This window comes from Tauraco erythrolophus, chromosome 5 (assembly GCF_009769465.1).
Source record: "Tauraco erythrolophus isolate bTauEry1 chromosome 5, bTauEry1.pri, whole genome shotgun sequence".
Classification (NCBI taxonomy): Eukaryota; Metazoa; Chordata; class Aves; order Musophagiformes; family Musophagidae; genus Tauraco; species Tauraco erythrolophus.
The window spans coordinates 72,493,228-72,507,304 of record NC_141469.1 but is presented as its reverse complement, the minus strand read 5'-3'; the positions used below and the strand labels follow the sequence as shown (position 1 = coordinate 72,507,304).

Genomic DNA, 14,077 nt, shown 5'->3' with positions numbered 1-14,077 from the left:
TCTAAGCCAGGGCATAGGAGGGAACTTTGCTTGCTCATGTGCAGATGGGAAAGATAATTTTGCATTTGAAAACTGTAACAAGTGCTGCATTCATTGACCTTCTAGCGTGGGATAGCTTGGTGGAAATGGTGGACACTGCCATATTCCTGAAGGGCAAAAAGACCCTTATTCGAGTGGGTGCACTGCTTTGGCACAGGAGAGCGATTCCAGCAATATCCCCTGCACGTGTTACAAAAAGTGCCATTAGCACCAGGAGAACTCGAGGGAAAGCCGGGCCGTGCGCCTGTTGCATGCCTCCTGGGTGAGCTGATGTCATGGCTGGGCACTGGGAAGCGATGCTGTTCATTTGCCCTTGGGAAAGAGTCCAGTGGCTCTTGTGCCTGTATTTGCTGGAGGTAACAGCCCTCTCCTTACTGACTCCAGCAGGACGACAACCCCCAGCATGAGGTACGTACTCGGTGTGCGTGCCAGGCTCAGCTCTTCCAAACCCTTTGCTGGGCATTTTGTGATACTGGCCCGACTGCGAAATTTACATGGATAAAGAGAAATCTCTCCCTGCAGCTGAGTCACCTAAAGCTTTGCTCTCACTCCTCTCAAGTGTGGCTGCTTTTCCCATTTGCTGCCTCTGCGGTCCCTGCGTAGGAAGAGGTGAGCTGTATTAATGCTAAATGTGTGGTGACATTCTGGTAAACGGGGCCCGTGGGGGTCCGGGGGCAGGGCAGAGCTGTTTCTGCAGGGGATTGTCCTTGCACACATTTAAACAGTGCATAAAACAGCTGTTTTCCAGCTGCAAAGTGGTAACTTGAAAGTGCAGCTACTGGGAAAAGCTAAGGAGCTGCTTCTCTCTAAAAGCGCAGTGGGTGAAATCCTGGCCCTACTGAAACAAGTGTTGCTGTTGGTTTTGCAAGTGTTGAACTGCATTTCAGCAGTTACAGTGTGGGCTTTTTTTTTTTTAAAGAAAGGAATAATGAAGTTAGCCCAGCCTCAGGTGGCTGTGATGAATGCCTCTTCCTTGCCACTTTTTTCAAAAAAAAAAAAAAAAAAAAAAAGGGAGGACTGAAGTTGTCACAGACTGAGTCAAAAATTAATTTTTCACTGATTTCACTGTCTGAGAAAGTACAAAGTAACGCACAGTCAGTAGAAGGGGAGTAAGTGGGGCAGAGCATGCCTGGTGCATCAGACTAGCTTAATTAATTTTGGTAACATTCCTAGCTTGCAGCAGCTACATCAGAGGGAGGCAACATGCAGAGATGCAAAATGAGAATGAGCGAGGCTCACAGCTAAGCAGGCTTTCCTGGGCTCCTGATTTCCTTCAGGGGTTACTGAGATGCTGTTGCCATTGACCATCGCAGCATGCACTAAGGCTCTTTGCTTGGGATGTGAGAGCTAAACTGGCTCTGGAGAGTCCAGCCATGACCAGCCCACCTCCGCCCTGTAGGTCTTGCTGCCCCAGGTTAAAGATTCATGGAAAACTTGTAAAAAGCTCTTACCTGTGGAGATGGGAGGGGATTGATATCTCCAACTGTTGAGAGAGACGTGGAGTCTCACCAGCCTGTACTTGCAGCACAAGGCCTTGTACACTTGCTGGACCTTGTACATTCAGAGTGAGCCTTGTGCCTCCCTTTGCACACCTGCATGCAGCAGTGAACCATCTCCTAGTCTGTGGCTCTGTATATACCTCAAACAAGATATATTCGTGCAAATAACTCGGTGTATATCAAATATTTGAGTTGGTTGGAGTGCAGGTGCCAGTACCATGGCGGGAGGGTTGTGCTTGACTGAAAAAAATGAATGATCAAGCAACAAGGTAACTGTCATGCAGCCAGTGTAGCCCCACAGCTAATGAAGCCTTCGCAATTCCAGGCTTGGGTCTACGTTTACATGATTTATGTCAGCAAGTTTAAATTGAATCTATGGTGTCTTTTTTAACGTAAATGGATCAACAAACATGATGTGTACTTTTTGTATTTTGTATGAAACAAGAAAATAAAACTATTTTGACTGCAGGTGTTTGGCGACAGCTTTGTTACATCTGATGCTGCTAAGGGTGGCTCAGCAGTCACCCTGCCCTTGTCCCAGCACCCTGAGCTGGCTCCCCTGCTCCTGGTCTTCTTGCCAAAACAGAGAGCAGGAGGGAGGCTGACGTTTCACTCCCCCTGCCTTGGGTTAACTCTCACCTTGGCCAAGACGAGGTGGCCAGGCAGGGCCTGAGCTGCGTGTGCAGACACGTGTGCACTGGGGTACAGCTGTGCACAGGCCACACCAGAGCACGCTCACGCAGTCCTCAGCACCTCAGGGCCACCACCACCTCCTCAGCTGAGCACAGCTGACAACTGCTAGTGGAAAAGAGATATCTGTATGTGTCCATGCTGTATAAATAAGTATATATACTCTCCATGTATATATTACTTTTTAAAAGTATACACACTTACCTGTCTATTGTGCATAATATATACGCATGTTGTATCTACAACACATGTAATACACTGTATGCACAATACAATCTATATACAAAATATATATTCCATATACACCACTATACAACTATATATAGGCCTTACACAGTTATACAATACAGACCACACAGTACAGTATATACCTTATATTGTGTTCACAGAGAGAGTAGGTATTTGCCACCAAATGCTCACTTGGGTTTTGAGTCAAGTCTTTCCGCTTCACTTCAGCGTGCCAGTCTTGCTGATACAACACAAATACCCTGAACACATACTTTTGGGTTGGTAAGATTTATTTGTAGGTATATTTTAACAGATGCAGTACCATGAGTAACATTAATTACAAATCTTGTTGCAAACATATATGTTTATTTTTAGATATATATACACACTCATATATATGCACATGGTACGTTATTATTAATCCTATGTAGCTGCTGTGGGTTTACCCACACAGCTAAAGGAAAAAGTGCCGTGCCCTTCCTTCATAAGCTCAGAAAAGTTGAAGCCACAAGCCCACATGATGGAAATCCTGTATTAAGCCAGTAAATTAACTGTATTTGCCCACACTAATGATGTCGCACAGTGCCGGGGCGCCAGGTGAGCACCACGAGGCCACCTCGTTGCTGGCTGAGTCCCCAGGCTGCAGCTCACAGCAGGTGACCAGCAGGTGCTGAGCACCCCCTCCCCAGTCCCATGTTGGGGTGAGGTGGTGGGGGTTCCCTGAGCAAACAGGGTTACGGGCACTCACACCCGCAGGAACATCTCAGCCACCAAAGTGCACTCTGCCTACAGACAGACAGACACAATTAACACAGACACACACGCACTCACTCCTCTGCCAGTGCCTAGTGGTGCAGTTCCTCTGGTATCACTGCCACAGCTCCTGCATGCACAGGCCTCTTGTTAATTACTTGCCATTAATTAATGAAGAAACAGCTCTGAGGCTAGTCTGATACAGAGGAGGGGCACAGGGAACCATGAGGCTGCCACAACCTCACTGCCTCCAGCACCCAGGGTGCTCAGAGCACAGGGGACATGGGGACCTTGACCTGGGGGTCCTGTCTACACCTGCGGGGCCAGGCAGGAGAGGCCAGGGGCTGGAGAAGCCTTGGTGGCCTTCAGTGCCGTGAAGAAAGGCACCGCTGGAGGCCCTGCTCCCTGAGAGGTGGGAGGAACAGAAGAGAAGCACCAGGGATGTGGGATGAAGGGAAAGGGATAGATAGAGTCAGGCGACTTGCCCGACTTCAGCTGAGCCAGGACAGGCAGATAAAACTCCTCCTGCTCTGTCTGTGGAGATGGCAAGTCCCTTGGGGCAGGGTTGCGTCCTGCCTTGCTCCCATTTAGCACCCAGCACACTGGGTCAAACCCAGGTGAGGAAGGGGAAGGGCAGCATTTGATCGAAGCGAGCGACAAGGGGACAGGACGGGGCACTCACCCACCGCAAGGCCAAGGCAGAGGTAAGCAGCACCCTTCTTCCAGATGCTCAGAGGTACGGTGAGAGCAGCAGGAGAGGCAGAGCCGGTGCCTGGAGCAGCCTCTCCTTTGCTTCCTGACAGAAGGCAGCCACTCGGTTGGAATTAAACATCAAATTTATTGCATAATACTGTACTATGTACACACACATCGAAAATAAACATTTGATATAACTGTATATTTGTCTTCAGGGCTGCATTAGAAAGAGGCTGGAGGGCTCTCAGCATAGAGACACGCTCTCAGCGTTTTTCTGGTTAAAAAAACCCAGAAGCCTAAAACTTTTCGTTACGAGGTGCAAAGTTCAATACTGTATATTAGTGCATAAATACTATATCCTAATAACAAGTCAATGTCAAAACCATCCTAGGCTTAAAATTAGATTTACATCAAGACTTGAAAAATGGCAGAGATCATTCAACTTAATTTAATGGGTGGGGAGGACACTGGGGAAAAAGAGGATAAAGGCTCTCCAATCTTACAGGATAGATTAAGGTAGTGATTTTGCTTACTCAAGTCCTAATGTACATTTCCAGTCTAATTCATATAGATTGTCCTTTAGGGCCCTCCAGAAAAACAGCTGTCAAGGGAAAGGGCTCCTCTTAAACAGAACGGTAACCCTAACTGCAAAAATAAAACTAATCTCCAAACAGAGGGTTATCACTCAAACGTGGATCTCATGCTTATTTCTCTTCTCTGACCTGATGAGACCGGAGAGCTCACACACACACTCACACAGCTCCGTGTGCTCACACACACACGTGTGCACATTCACACAGGCGTGACTCCTCTGGAGAAAGGTGGCAGTGGTAAAAGTGGTCACCTCACCTTGTACTGGAATAACAGGTCTGTTTGGAAGGAAAAACAGGGCTCACAAAGCCCACCTGTCTAACCTGTAGACTCGCCACGATAGAAACACAACATGAGATATGCAATTTCAGAAACCCGTTATTATAGGTAGGGTTTGTCCTTCCACAAGCCTGAACACAAACTCCGCTCCAGAGGAGTCTGAAGCTTCTTTCAGAAGACATTGCTTGGAAACAAAAATTCTAGACAGGCAAGGAAAAACAAGCCAACCCCCTAAACCACCATATTCTCCATGAGATATCCTGGTGCAAAAAGACAGAGCCAGCCTAGTACCATCTACCAAGGACCAAAGGGCAGAGCGGGTATTTCCATTCGAAGCAAGCAAGAACCAGCTTGCACTTAAAAAAGGAGAAAAAAAGGGTGGAGGGAAATCACAGCTTTTCAAAAAGGAGATCACTATTGCATCCTCAATTTTCACCATAGTCTAAATGCAAGGAACATCAAAATATTTAAACTGGATTAAAAGGAGAGGTACGTGTGTGTGTGTGTGTGTGTGTGTGCGCGCGTGTGTAGGGGCAGTAAAAGCAAACTAAAGGAATTGCCAGGAGGGCAGTGATGTCAAGTTGGAGGGCAAACAACAAAAATGCCCACTGAACTCATTTTGTTCAGTAGATGAGAAAATTCAAAGCAATGGCCTCTCCCTGCTGAAGCCCCCCACAAAATGCTGGCAGCATCAGGCTGAGACTGCATCATCTCAATCTAGCATTATTATTACTAATTATATTTTTCAAAAAAAAATGTTTTGATCCATTCTCTTACAAAAATAAAGCCAAGCCCATCGTTTTCTTTCTCTGTTTTCAAGTGTCTGTGCCTCTCCCGCACTGGTCAAGCCAAGCTAAAGCCCTCGTAGTGATCGATGGCTTGCACCAGGCGGGCGCTGAGGATCTCCTTGCTGCTGTACTTGGGCAGGTCCAGGAGGTTGTAGCAGGTATGTGCCACGGGCAGGTACTGCTCCCCGCTGGCCGTGGACTGGATGATGATGCGCAAGCTGGACATGCCATAGATAGGAATGCGGTCGCTGCCCGTCAGAAACACTGGGAGAAGCAGAAGGTTGGACAGTCAGGGCAGGCGACCTCGCACCAAGGGCTGCATCTGAAGGCAAACTGCATCCCCACCCGCACGGCAGGACCCTGGAGGGGCCAAAATTCCGACTACATCCCATGCAGGGACGGCTGGCATCTTGCTGGGTGCACAGATAAGTAAATGAAGCAGCCCACGGCTCCCCCTACCCACAAAAGCTTCTGCTATGAACCAGGACTCCCAGGACCTTCTCTACACAGCTGCTAACTTAGGCATGCAAGTTTTGGTCAAGCCATTTTTCCAACTCAAACATGCAGGACAACTAGCTGACTGCTTGTTTCTCTGGGGTGAAGAAAAACCTCACAGAAAAACATTGGCCTTTACAGAACCACAGAGTGGCTGGGGTCGAAGGGACTTCTGGAGGTCCCCTGGGCCAACTACCCTGCCTAGGAGTGTGTCCAGCTTTCAAGTACCTCCAAGGGTGGAGACTCCACAACCTCCTTGAGCAATTGTGCCAGTGCTCAGTCACCCTCACAGGGAAAAAGCGCTTCCTGACGTTCAGAAGGAACTCGCTGAGTTGCAGTTTATACCCATTGCCTCTGGTCCTTTCACTGGGCACCACCAGAAAGAGCCTGGTTCCGTCCTCTTTGCACCCTCCCTTCAAGTGTTTACATACACTGATAAAGTCCCCTGTGAGCTTTCCCTTCTCCAGGCTGAACAGTGCCAACTCATGCAGCCTTTCCTCATAGGAGAGATGCTCCAGTTCCCCAGGCATCTTAGAAGCTGGTCTCTCTCCAGTATGTCCATGTCTCACTTTTATACTGGGCCAGAACTGGTCACAGCACTCCAGGAAGAGGTGAAAAATCACCCACCTCAATGTGCTGGCAACACCCCTCATAATGGAGCCCATGATACCATTCACCTTCTTTGCAGCAGGGGCACACTGTTGGCTCGTAGTCAACTCAGAATCCATCAGGACTCCCAAGGGAGGAAAAAGTTGCTGGCTGTGGCAACGAACCCAGAATCACCTGCCCTTAAAACCATGTATTTCTCCTCATCTCCATTTTTGTCCCCAAATAAAGTGATTCCCGCACAGCAGCTCAGATCTGTAGGTGGCTGGGACACTTGATGCAACACACACGGACATGCACTTCCCAAAGCCACTTCCGCAGGATTGATTCAGCACACCACCCACCATACCAGCACAAGGAGAGGACCATCAGGAGGGGAGGTATCTGCTACCCAGTCACACCAATATGTACTCTTGTTTTCCTGCCACATTTTACAATAGCTTCTCCACTCAGCTGTCACCCTACAATTGCCCTGTTGCCCTTAAAAATGAGTGCTGCAATGCCTGAAAGCTCAGCTTGCAGAAGGACGAAGCAGGTTAAATATGGACACAGGGGACTGCTATGAATTCTCGTCCTGGCCATGTGAACGGACAGACACTGCGCTCCCTTGTGAGAGATTGCATTGGATCTTGCACTGCAGATATCACCCAGTGGTTTTGAAGGTAAAAATGAACACAAAGAAACCAAGAGAGGGGAGAAGACAGATTATCTGACTAGTAGATAACTCAGCGGACAGTCGTTCATGCTGGATCATCTTCTAGCACTTAATGCAATGTGCCATAACCCTGGAGTTCTGCAGATGCTCCCACCCGAGTCTTCAATTTCAGGGAACGCTCTGCACCACTGCAAGATACTTACAGAGAAATTTCTTCTTCTTTTCCAAGGGAAATGCATGGAAGGTTTCCCAAAACATTCTCACGGTTGGGTGCGTCGCAGTGTAGTCTCCTTTATAGACAGCGCTCTATTAAAAACCAAAAAGGCACATCATCTCATCTGGCACTAGAAAGCAATGACTAAACAGAAACCAGACCTGATCTCTTCTGGTATCTGACATCAGATCAATGTCTGACAGTTATGAAATGGAGCACAGGATGCGTCATGGGCAATAGCATGGCTCAAAGACCCAGCAAAGGGTTCTCCTAGCAATGTGTGGAAGGCAGGCATTAGGCTTCCAGCTATTCAGCTAATTACATGTGTCACGAGGAATCCTGGAGTACCTGTTCACAGCCTGGACTCCTGAACAAGATCACGTGTTCTGCATTGCAAAGCCACTTTTACTGCTGAGGCTGACATAGAGCAAGTAACTTGCTGGTCTATGCATTTTGAAAGGATGCAACTCCTGCTTTATGTCCAGACTCCCCTTTGAGCTCTTGGCCATGTACTTTTTGCCCTTGTGCAGTGGAATGAGTTCTACTGTCAGTGAAGACCCTGACTTTGTCTCTTCCTTTCAGTCTTAGGTTTCACCCCTAAAAACAGGAGATGGAAGTCTTTCTCCCCTCTCCTTTCCCATCCTGAATTTCCTCCCTGAGCTTTATCAGTAGCAGGACAGCCCAGTAAGAAACTCTTTGTGTGAATGACGGCAAGGTGCACAAGGAACATAAAAAAAAAAAAGACATCCGTGGCTCATCACATCTCACATCCCAGGCTAGTGCCCACCTCATACAATTGTGCAATCCTGGTACTTGTGAAAAAGAAGAAAAACACGACAAGAGAGAAGCTTTACCTCCTCCAGTTCCTCCCAGTTGTAGTTACTGTTTCCAACTATCATGGCCCTGAGCTCTGTGGGCTGGAAGAGTTCCAGGACTTTCCCACCACACACTTTCAGGAAGCCAGTCGAAAAGGCCGTATACCACTCATGGATGGAGAGGTTGAAGATGTAATTTACGTAGGCTTCAACAAATTCTTCCCTAGTGCATTGAGAGAGAGCAGGCAAAGGAAAACACTTTTAATCATATGCCCGAGCAGCTGCACTGCTAGGTTTTCCTGTTCCTGCCTGTAATGTGTCTTGCAAACATAAGTCTCCAACAGGTTCAAACCACTGCCCTCCTCTCACTAAGCTGAGTCACTGCAACACAGACAAAGTATTAGGCAACAAGTACCACCATGTGTCTGCTTGTTTCCCGGCAGTGGCAACATGGGAGGTCCCCCATCAGCCCAGGATCTATACTATCAATAAACCCAAGTGGCCTTGCATCCAGCTGCCCGTGGGGCCAGGAGGGAGCCAGGGTGACACCAAGTGCTGGGTGTCGGAAACAGAGCCCTGTTCCTCATGGAACCCATGGCTGCACAGAGGTTGTGTTCAGCAAACATCAGGATTCAGTCACCAGAGGAATATGTCCATCCCCTGGCCCAACTCCTGCAACGCTACGTTTAGCAAGTCCAGAAAACAACCTGCTGCTCTTCTCAGTCCGAAGGTGTCCGGGGTTACTCAGCACAGGGCTCTGTGCCCACCTGCACTGACCTCAGACTGACAGGGTGCTGCAAGCAAGTGGGTCTGCTGGGGAGAGGGAACCAAATCAAACAGACAGTGCCCAGAAGGCTACCACTTCCAAAACCAAGAGCCTCACAGAGCCCTAGTTATGCACCATGTGAATTCTCAGAGGCAGCTGCTGCTGACTCAGAGCCCGACAAGTCTTGCCAGTGGTTCAGCACTTTCAAAGCCAAAGCTGTAGCCTAGAGGCAGACAGAGGAAATCCTGCTCTGAAAAGCCTTGATCTGAAACTGCATGGCAAATTCCCCCCCTCCTGGCCCTAAAAAGAAAGCAACTGAACGAAATCAAGAAACACTCCTTACTACCGGGCAAGAAAAGAGGCTTAGGAAACCTCCTCTTCAGCCTTCACACTCTGTTTAAATTAACACAGGACTTGTGCACGTTTGGAGTACGTGGCAAAGAGAATGACTCCTCTCAGAATGACAACCCTGTTTTGCTTCAAGGGTTCCCAAGAACAGCATAAAAACACCAGCCTGTAGTCATCGGCAAGAAAGTTGTGGCTGACCCTGGCCAAACCCTGTCTCTGGATTTTGTTAGGAGGTTAAGCATCTTTATTCTACTCTCTTTCCTATTTGCAAAGCACCGTGATCCAAGTGCAACACTAGAACTTTATTCATGCAGTGACTTAAAATATTTCCCCTTTTTCTTTTTTTCCACATCTGACGACAATGCACCAGCCAACACAGCAAACTGGGACACGAAACTATTCTCTGTGGGTGGAGGCATCATTTTTGCCTGACATTCGAGAGCAGCTCAGCACTTGCACTCAGAGGATAATCAGATAAGGGAACACCACAGAATTCAGTATCTCAATCTCTAGGTAAGGAGGTCACAATTGAAAGAAATATTTTGACCTTTTCGTGGAGGAATTCTCAATGCATATGCTATGTACAAGCAGCAAGGGATGGGTGAGAAAGTAAAAAAGAAAAATAAGGAAGCAGACTGACAAATATGAAAATCTGGAATAAGAAATCACATAGTGAAGGGGGAGTTATTTTCCAGCACATTTGTTTTATTGTCATTTTCCTGACAGTCACCTGAGCATTAGAGAAATCCAAGCTGATTAAGCACTTAACTGTTGCTTAATACCTCTCTGGCTGTTACGGTCATGAACCCTTTATCAAGAACATTTTATGTTGTGACACCCAATATAAACTCCAAGGGAGAAAAGGAAAAGGCAGGCATTTCCTATTTGGCATTTTTCAGCCAAAGCAATCCTGTGCATTCTTCAGTTCCCAGTGAGCTTTCCTCAAGCAGGAAAGGCAGTGCCCAAAGACATGCACACAGCAAACTATTCAGGCCAGAAGGGCAGCAAATTGGTCCCTGGCCTCTAAATGTAGGGGTGGAGGAAGTCATTAAGCAGTGTAAGGTGGATGGATTGACAGCCATGTCTAGACTTGGATTTAGAGGTTAACTTGAGTTCAAAACTCTGGTCAAGACAAAGCAATTGCATTTTGGAATGTGTTAAGCTGGTGGAGCTACACACTAGCCTCTCTCCTTAAGGATCTTCTTCTCTTGTTGCCTAAACAGTTGCAGGAGCTAATGTGGGTGCTCTTCCCAAACATTCGTTTCGCTAAAATCTTTATTCCTCCCCCTAGGCCAGTGTGGCACACAGTAGAAAAACGGCCATTTTCCTTTTGAATGTACATGCCTGGCCTAAAATCCTAAAGGGGACTGTCACTGGCATTTTCATCTTCACTTCACTGTCACAAGTTTAGATTAAACTCTCCTCTATTTACCTGAAACCCATCTTCTCTTTGCAGGGAGACAGACTTACACTGCTCCATCTCCACGTGGGCTCTGCATGGAGGCAGCTATTTAGCTGTAAAATTGCACTCTTTTGGGCAGTAGTGAAGTAAGGAGGTAATACAGATGAGGCTTTTGTTACAGCAATGGCTTTAGACACAATCAGAACCCTTGTAAATAATCAGATTAATAGCAAATGACTTCATCTCCAGGCTTGCCAGCGAGGTCTTCAGCAATCCCAGCACAAGCCCCTAACCATGCTGCTGACTAGTCACTGGATCACACTGTTTTGCCAGCAGAGAAAGAATGTGAATGCTGCTTCAAGTAATAAAGGCATTTGTAGAAATCCAATTACAGGATTATGAGAAGAAAATAGTTCAGCAGCTGGAAAAAAAAAGAGGGGGGCGGGAATGGTAGCTGTGCTAGTAATAACTCTCAGGTGGTCAGTCAAACAGAAAGGAATCTATGTACAGTAGGGCCTTATGGCTCTTAATCAGGGATGGTGGTCCTCTATCAGGCATACTCAAGGGAAAGTGTTTTTGGCTCCAGAGTTAGCAGTATAAAAAAGTTTGCCAAGCTTGGTTTTGTTGGTCACATACAGTTCCCTCTCTAAACCATCAGAAAGATGAACCTTCAAGGGCTAAAATCACATTACAATCTCTATTTACCATGAGAAAACTGCCAAGGCTCTATATGAAGGCCTTTATAGGGAAGACGTCCATCCATAAGGGCATGGAACATTTTCCAAACAATGCTTTAAGCGCCAGTGGCACCCAGTAACTTTTCAACAACTGGGCTCACAATTTGTGCGCAGTGACTTCTAATTCTCTCCCACATTTCACCTCAGCCAAGTTTTCTGTGCCATTGCACCTGACTTCACCACACGTATGACTCCATCCCCACATATGCCCCACTCACCTATTGTCCTTCTGCACCAGAATTTTATCTCCATCTTCAATCAGATTCTTCTGCTCTGTCACGCCATAGCTTTCCCTGCAGATCTATACAAAATCAGAAAACTAATTTTACCAGAAGTACTTTTCAGGCCATATGCCTGCAGAAAAATACAGAGTTCTCTTTCACAGCTGACGACTGACATGCGAAGGGTGGGCCAGAGAGAAGCGTATATGCAGAACATTTTTTTCTCTGCTCCAAATGCCCTGTGTGCTTCACCACCTTCCATCATTTACATTTGCTGTAGGACTGCTATTAAGTCCAAAAGCAAACTCAGAAAGGAAAACAAGCTATTCTTTTACATAAATTTCCTGTGAAAAACCTGAGACTGACAACTAAGAAACTGTATTTAACTAAGCCCACATGCGCTAGCAATAAAAAGCACTCCTTTTTTAATAACAGAAGCTCAGCAGGTTCATTCATCTGCTCTCACTGCAAGATGGCATGACCACAGACAGCTTCCTGCTTTGCCTGGCGTAGGACAGCACCAGTACAGACACATATTCTGTACATACAAAATTGGTCTCGTGGAAAAAGTGCAAAAGGGTCAATTTTCAAGTTGCCATACACAAAAGAGGCATTTTGACATGCAAGATGAGTTATTAATTTCAAGGTTTGGGATATCAGTTATTTATTAATTTCAGAGTTTTAGCACATATATCTGTATGTCTTTACACATTACACAGTATATACTGCAAGAAAGAGAGTAAGAATTCCTCTTTGTGTGAAAAGAGAATTTGGGGAAAAATCTCACGTGTTACCTCAAAGGTGTGGTTTTGTGGTTTTTTTTGTTGTGGGTTTGTTTGGGTTTTTTTACACAGCCTGCATTATCATCATTATGGCTTCACTACCTCATCCTGAACTGCAGCTCTGACCTGCATGAGACACGGTCAGACCCAGGTCTGACTCACTCCAGAGGTAAGTTTAATCCAAGAGACTTTATGTGCTCTCATTTATGAAACAAGGAAATGGGACAACACACTGGCAGCTCCGCAAGGATTTTCTTCACAGTGTGTAGCAGTTTCCTGGTACCTTGTTTTTTAGCCCAGGCAGGGCCAGTACAAAAGAGTCAAGAACCCAGATCAAGCTCAAGATAAACCCATCGCTCACAAGCTGTTAGAGCATCAGGACTTTGAAGCAAAGACACTGAAACATGGAAGTCTTTATCCTGCCTGAGTCAGAGGAAAATATAGCTTGGAGAATAACGATGCCGTATCTCTTGATGGGGTTCTAAATGTTTGCACATGTTGAGGGACATACCTGATACTCCAACGTACATCAAAATCGAACTCTTAATTTTGGGAAATCTTCACTGTGTAATAGAAACTATTGCACCGAAGTTACTAGCTAGAAAAAAAATCTTTTATTGCCATAGTAGCACAGGAAAGTTGACTATCTTAGCATATCTCCCGGCGATAGCCTCCCGTATTTTGTTTCCAAGAAAGCCTGACTGAGTACACTCACTAGAAATTTTTAAGTTAAAAAGTATCAATACTATGACAGCAAGGAAAATTCTAAATTGTGTTAGCATTTCAAGAATTGGCCTAGTGATGTCAAAACCTAACTTCCATATTTTCAAGAGGATTTAGGAATCTACTTCTCACTGTCTAGCGTGAGAAGTTGGCCACTGGCTTTTAAGTCACATGCCACAGTGACAACAAGGCCATTTTGAAAACAACTCTGCTTAATCTACTTACTAGCTCAGTTTTCATGATTGCATACAAAAGAATAAGAGAGTTGACAACAAAGAATTTTAACATTTTAACATTAACATGGGGTATGTGCTACAGGCATAGTTTGGAATAAACTATCATACACACGAATAAGTAGGTGGGCTTCAACTGTACCATAACAATCACAGAGCTGATATGTTAAATGTGTCTTACTGTAAAATTCAAGCAGAATGCCTCTTCTACATCTTCCCCAGGGTAATCTAAAAGTTGCTGAAGACTCCTACATAACAGGTAGGGAAAGAAATCAGAAAAAATAAAATCAGATATTCCAAAAGCCATACATTTAAAGGGGAAAAGAAATTCAGCAAAAGTAAACAGTATCATACATCTGAGTAATAGGACTATAAGAGAGAGAACATCTGAGTCACCTGAAGGGGTAAGAAAGAAATACACCTCAAATACAGAGATGCTTTGTTAGAAGCAGGATAGATGCCAGTCCACACAAATTATCAACATAGTCCACACCTACCTAGTACATGGATGCCCTTT

The 14,077-nt window shown here is 45.9% G+C and overlaps 1 protein-coding gene across 3 annotated transcripts in view; it reads right to left on the bottom strand.

Annotated features, from left to right (window-relative positions):
* Positions 1-3,982: 3,982 nt before the first annotated feature.
* The window catches only part of HERC3 (HECT and RLD domain containing E3 ubiquitin protein ligase 3), a 55,625-nt gene continuing 45,530 nt past the window's right edge, over positions 3,983-14,077 (bottom strand). For all 3 annotated transcript variants that reach the window (XM_086612301.1, XM_086612299.1, XM_086612300.1), the window contains 5 exons: positions 13,742-13,808; positions 11,820-11,902; positions 8,388-8,571; positions 7,523-7,625; positions 3,983-5,827 (listed from right to left, as the gene is read on the bottom strand). In XM_086612301.1, coding sequence (XP_086468427.1) covers positions 5,619-5,827; positions 7,523-7,625; positions 8,388-8,571; positions 11,820-11,902; positions 13,742-13,808 — 646 coding nt within the window. In that variant the 3' untranslated portion in view covers positions 3,983-5,618. The remainder of the gene's footprint in view (positions 5,828-7,522; positions 7,626-8,387; positions 8,572-11,819; positions 11,903-13,741; positions 13,809-14,077) is intronic.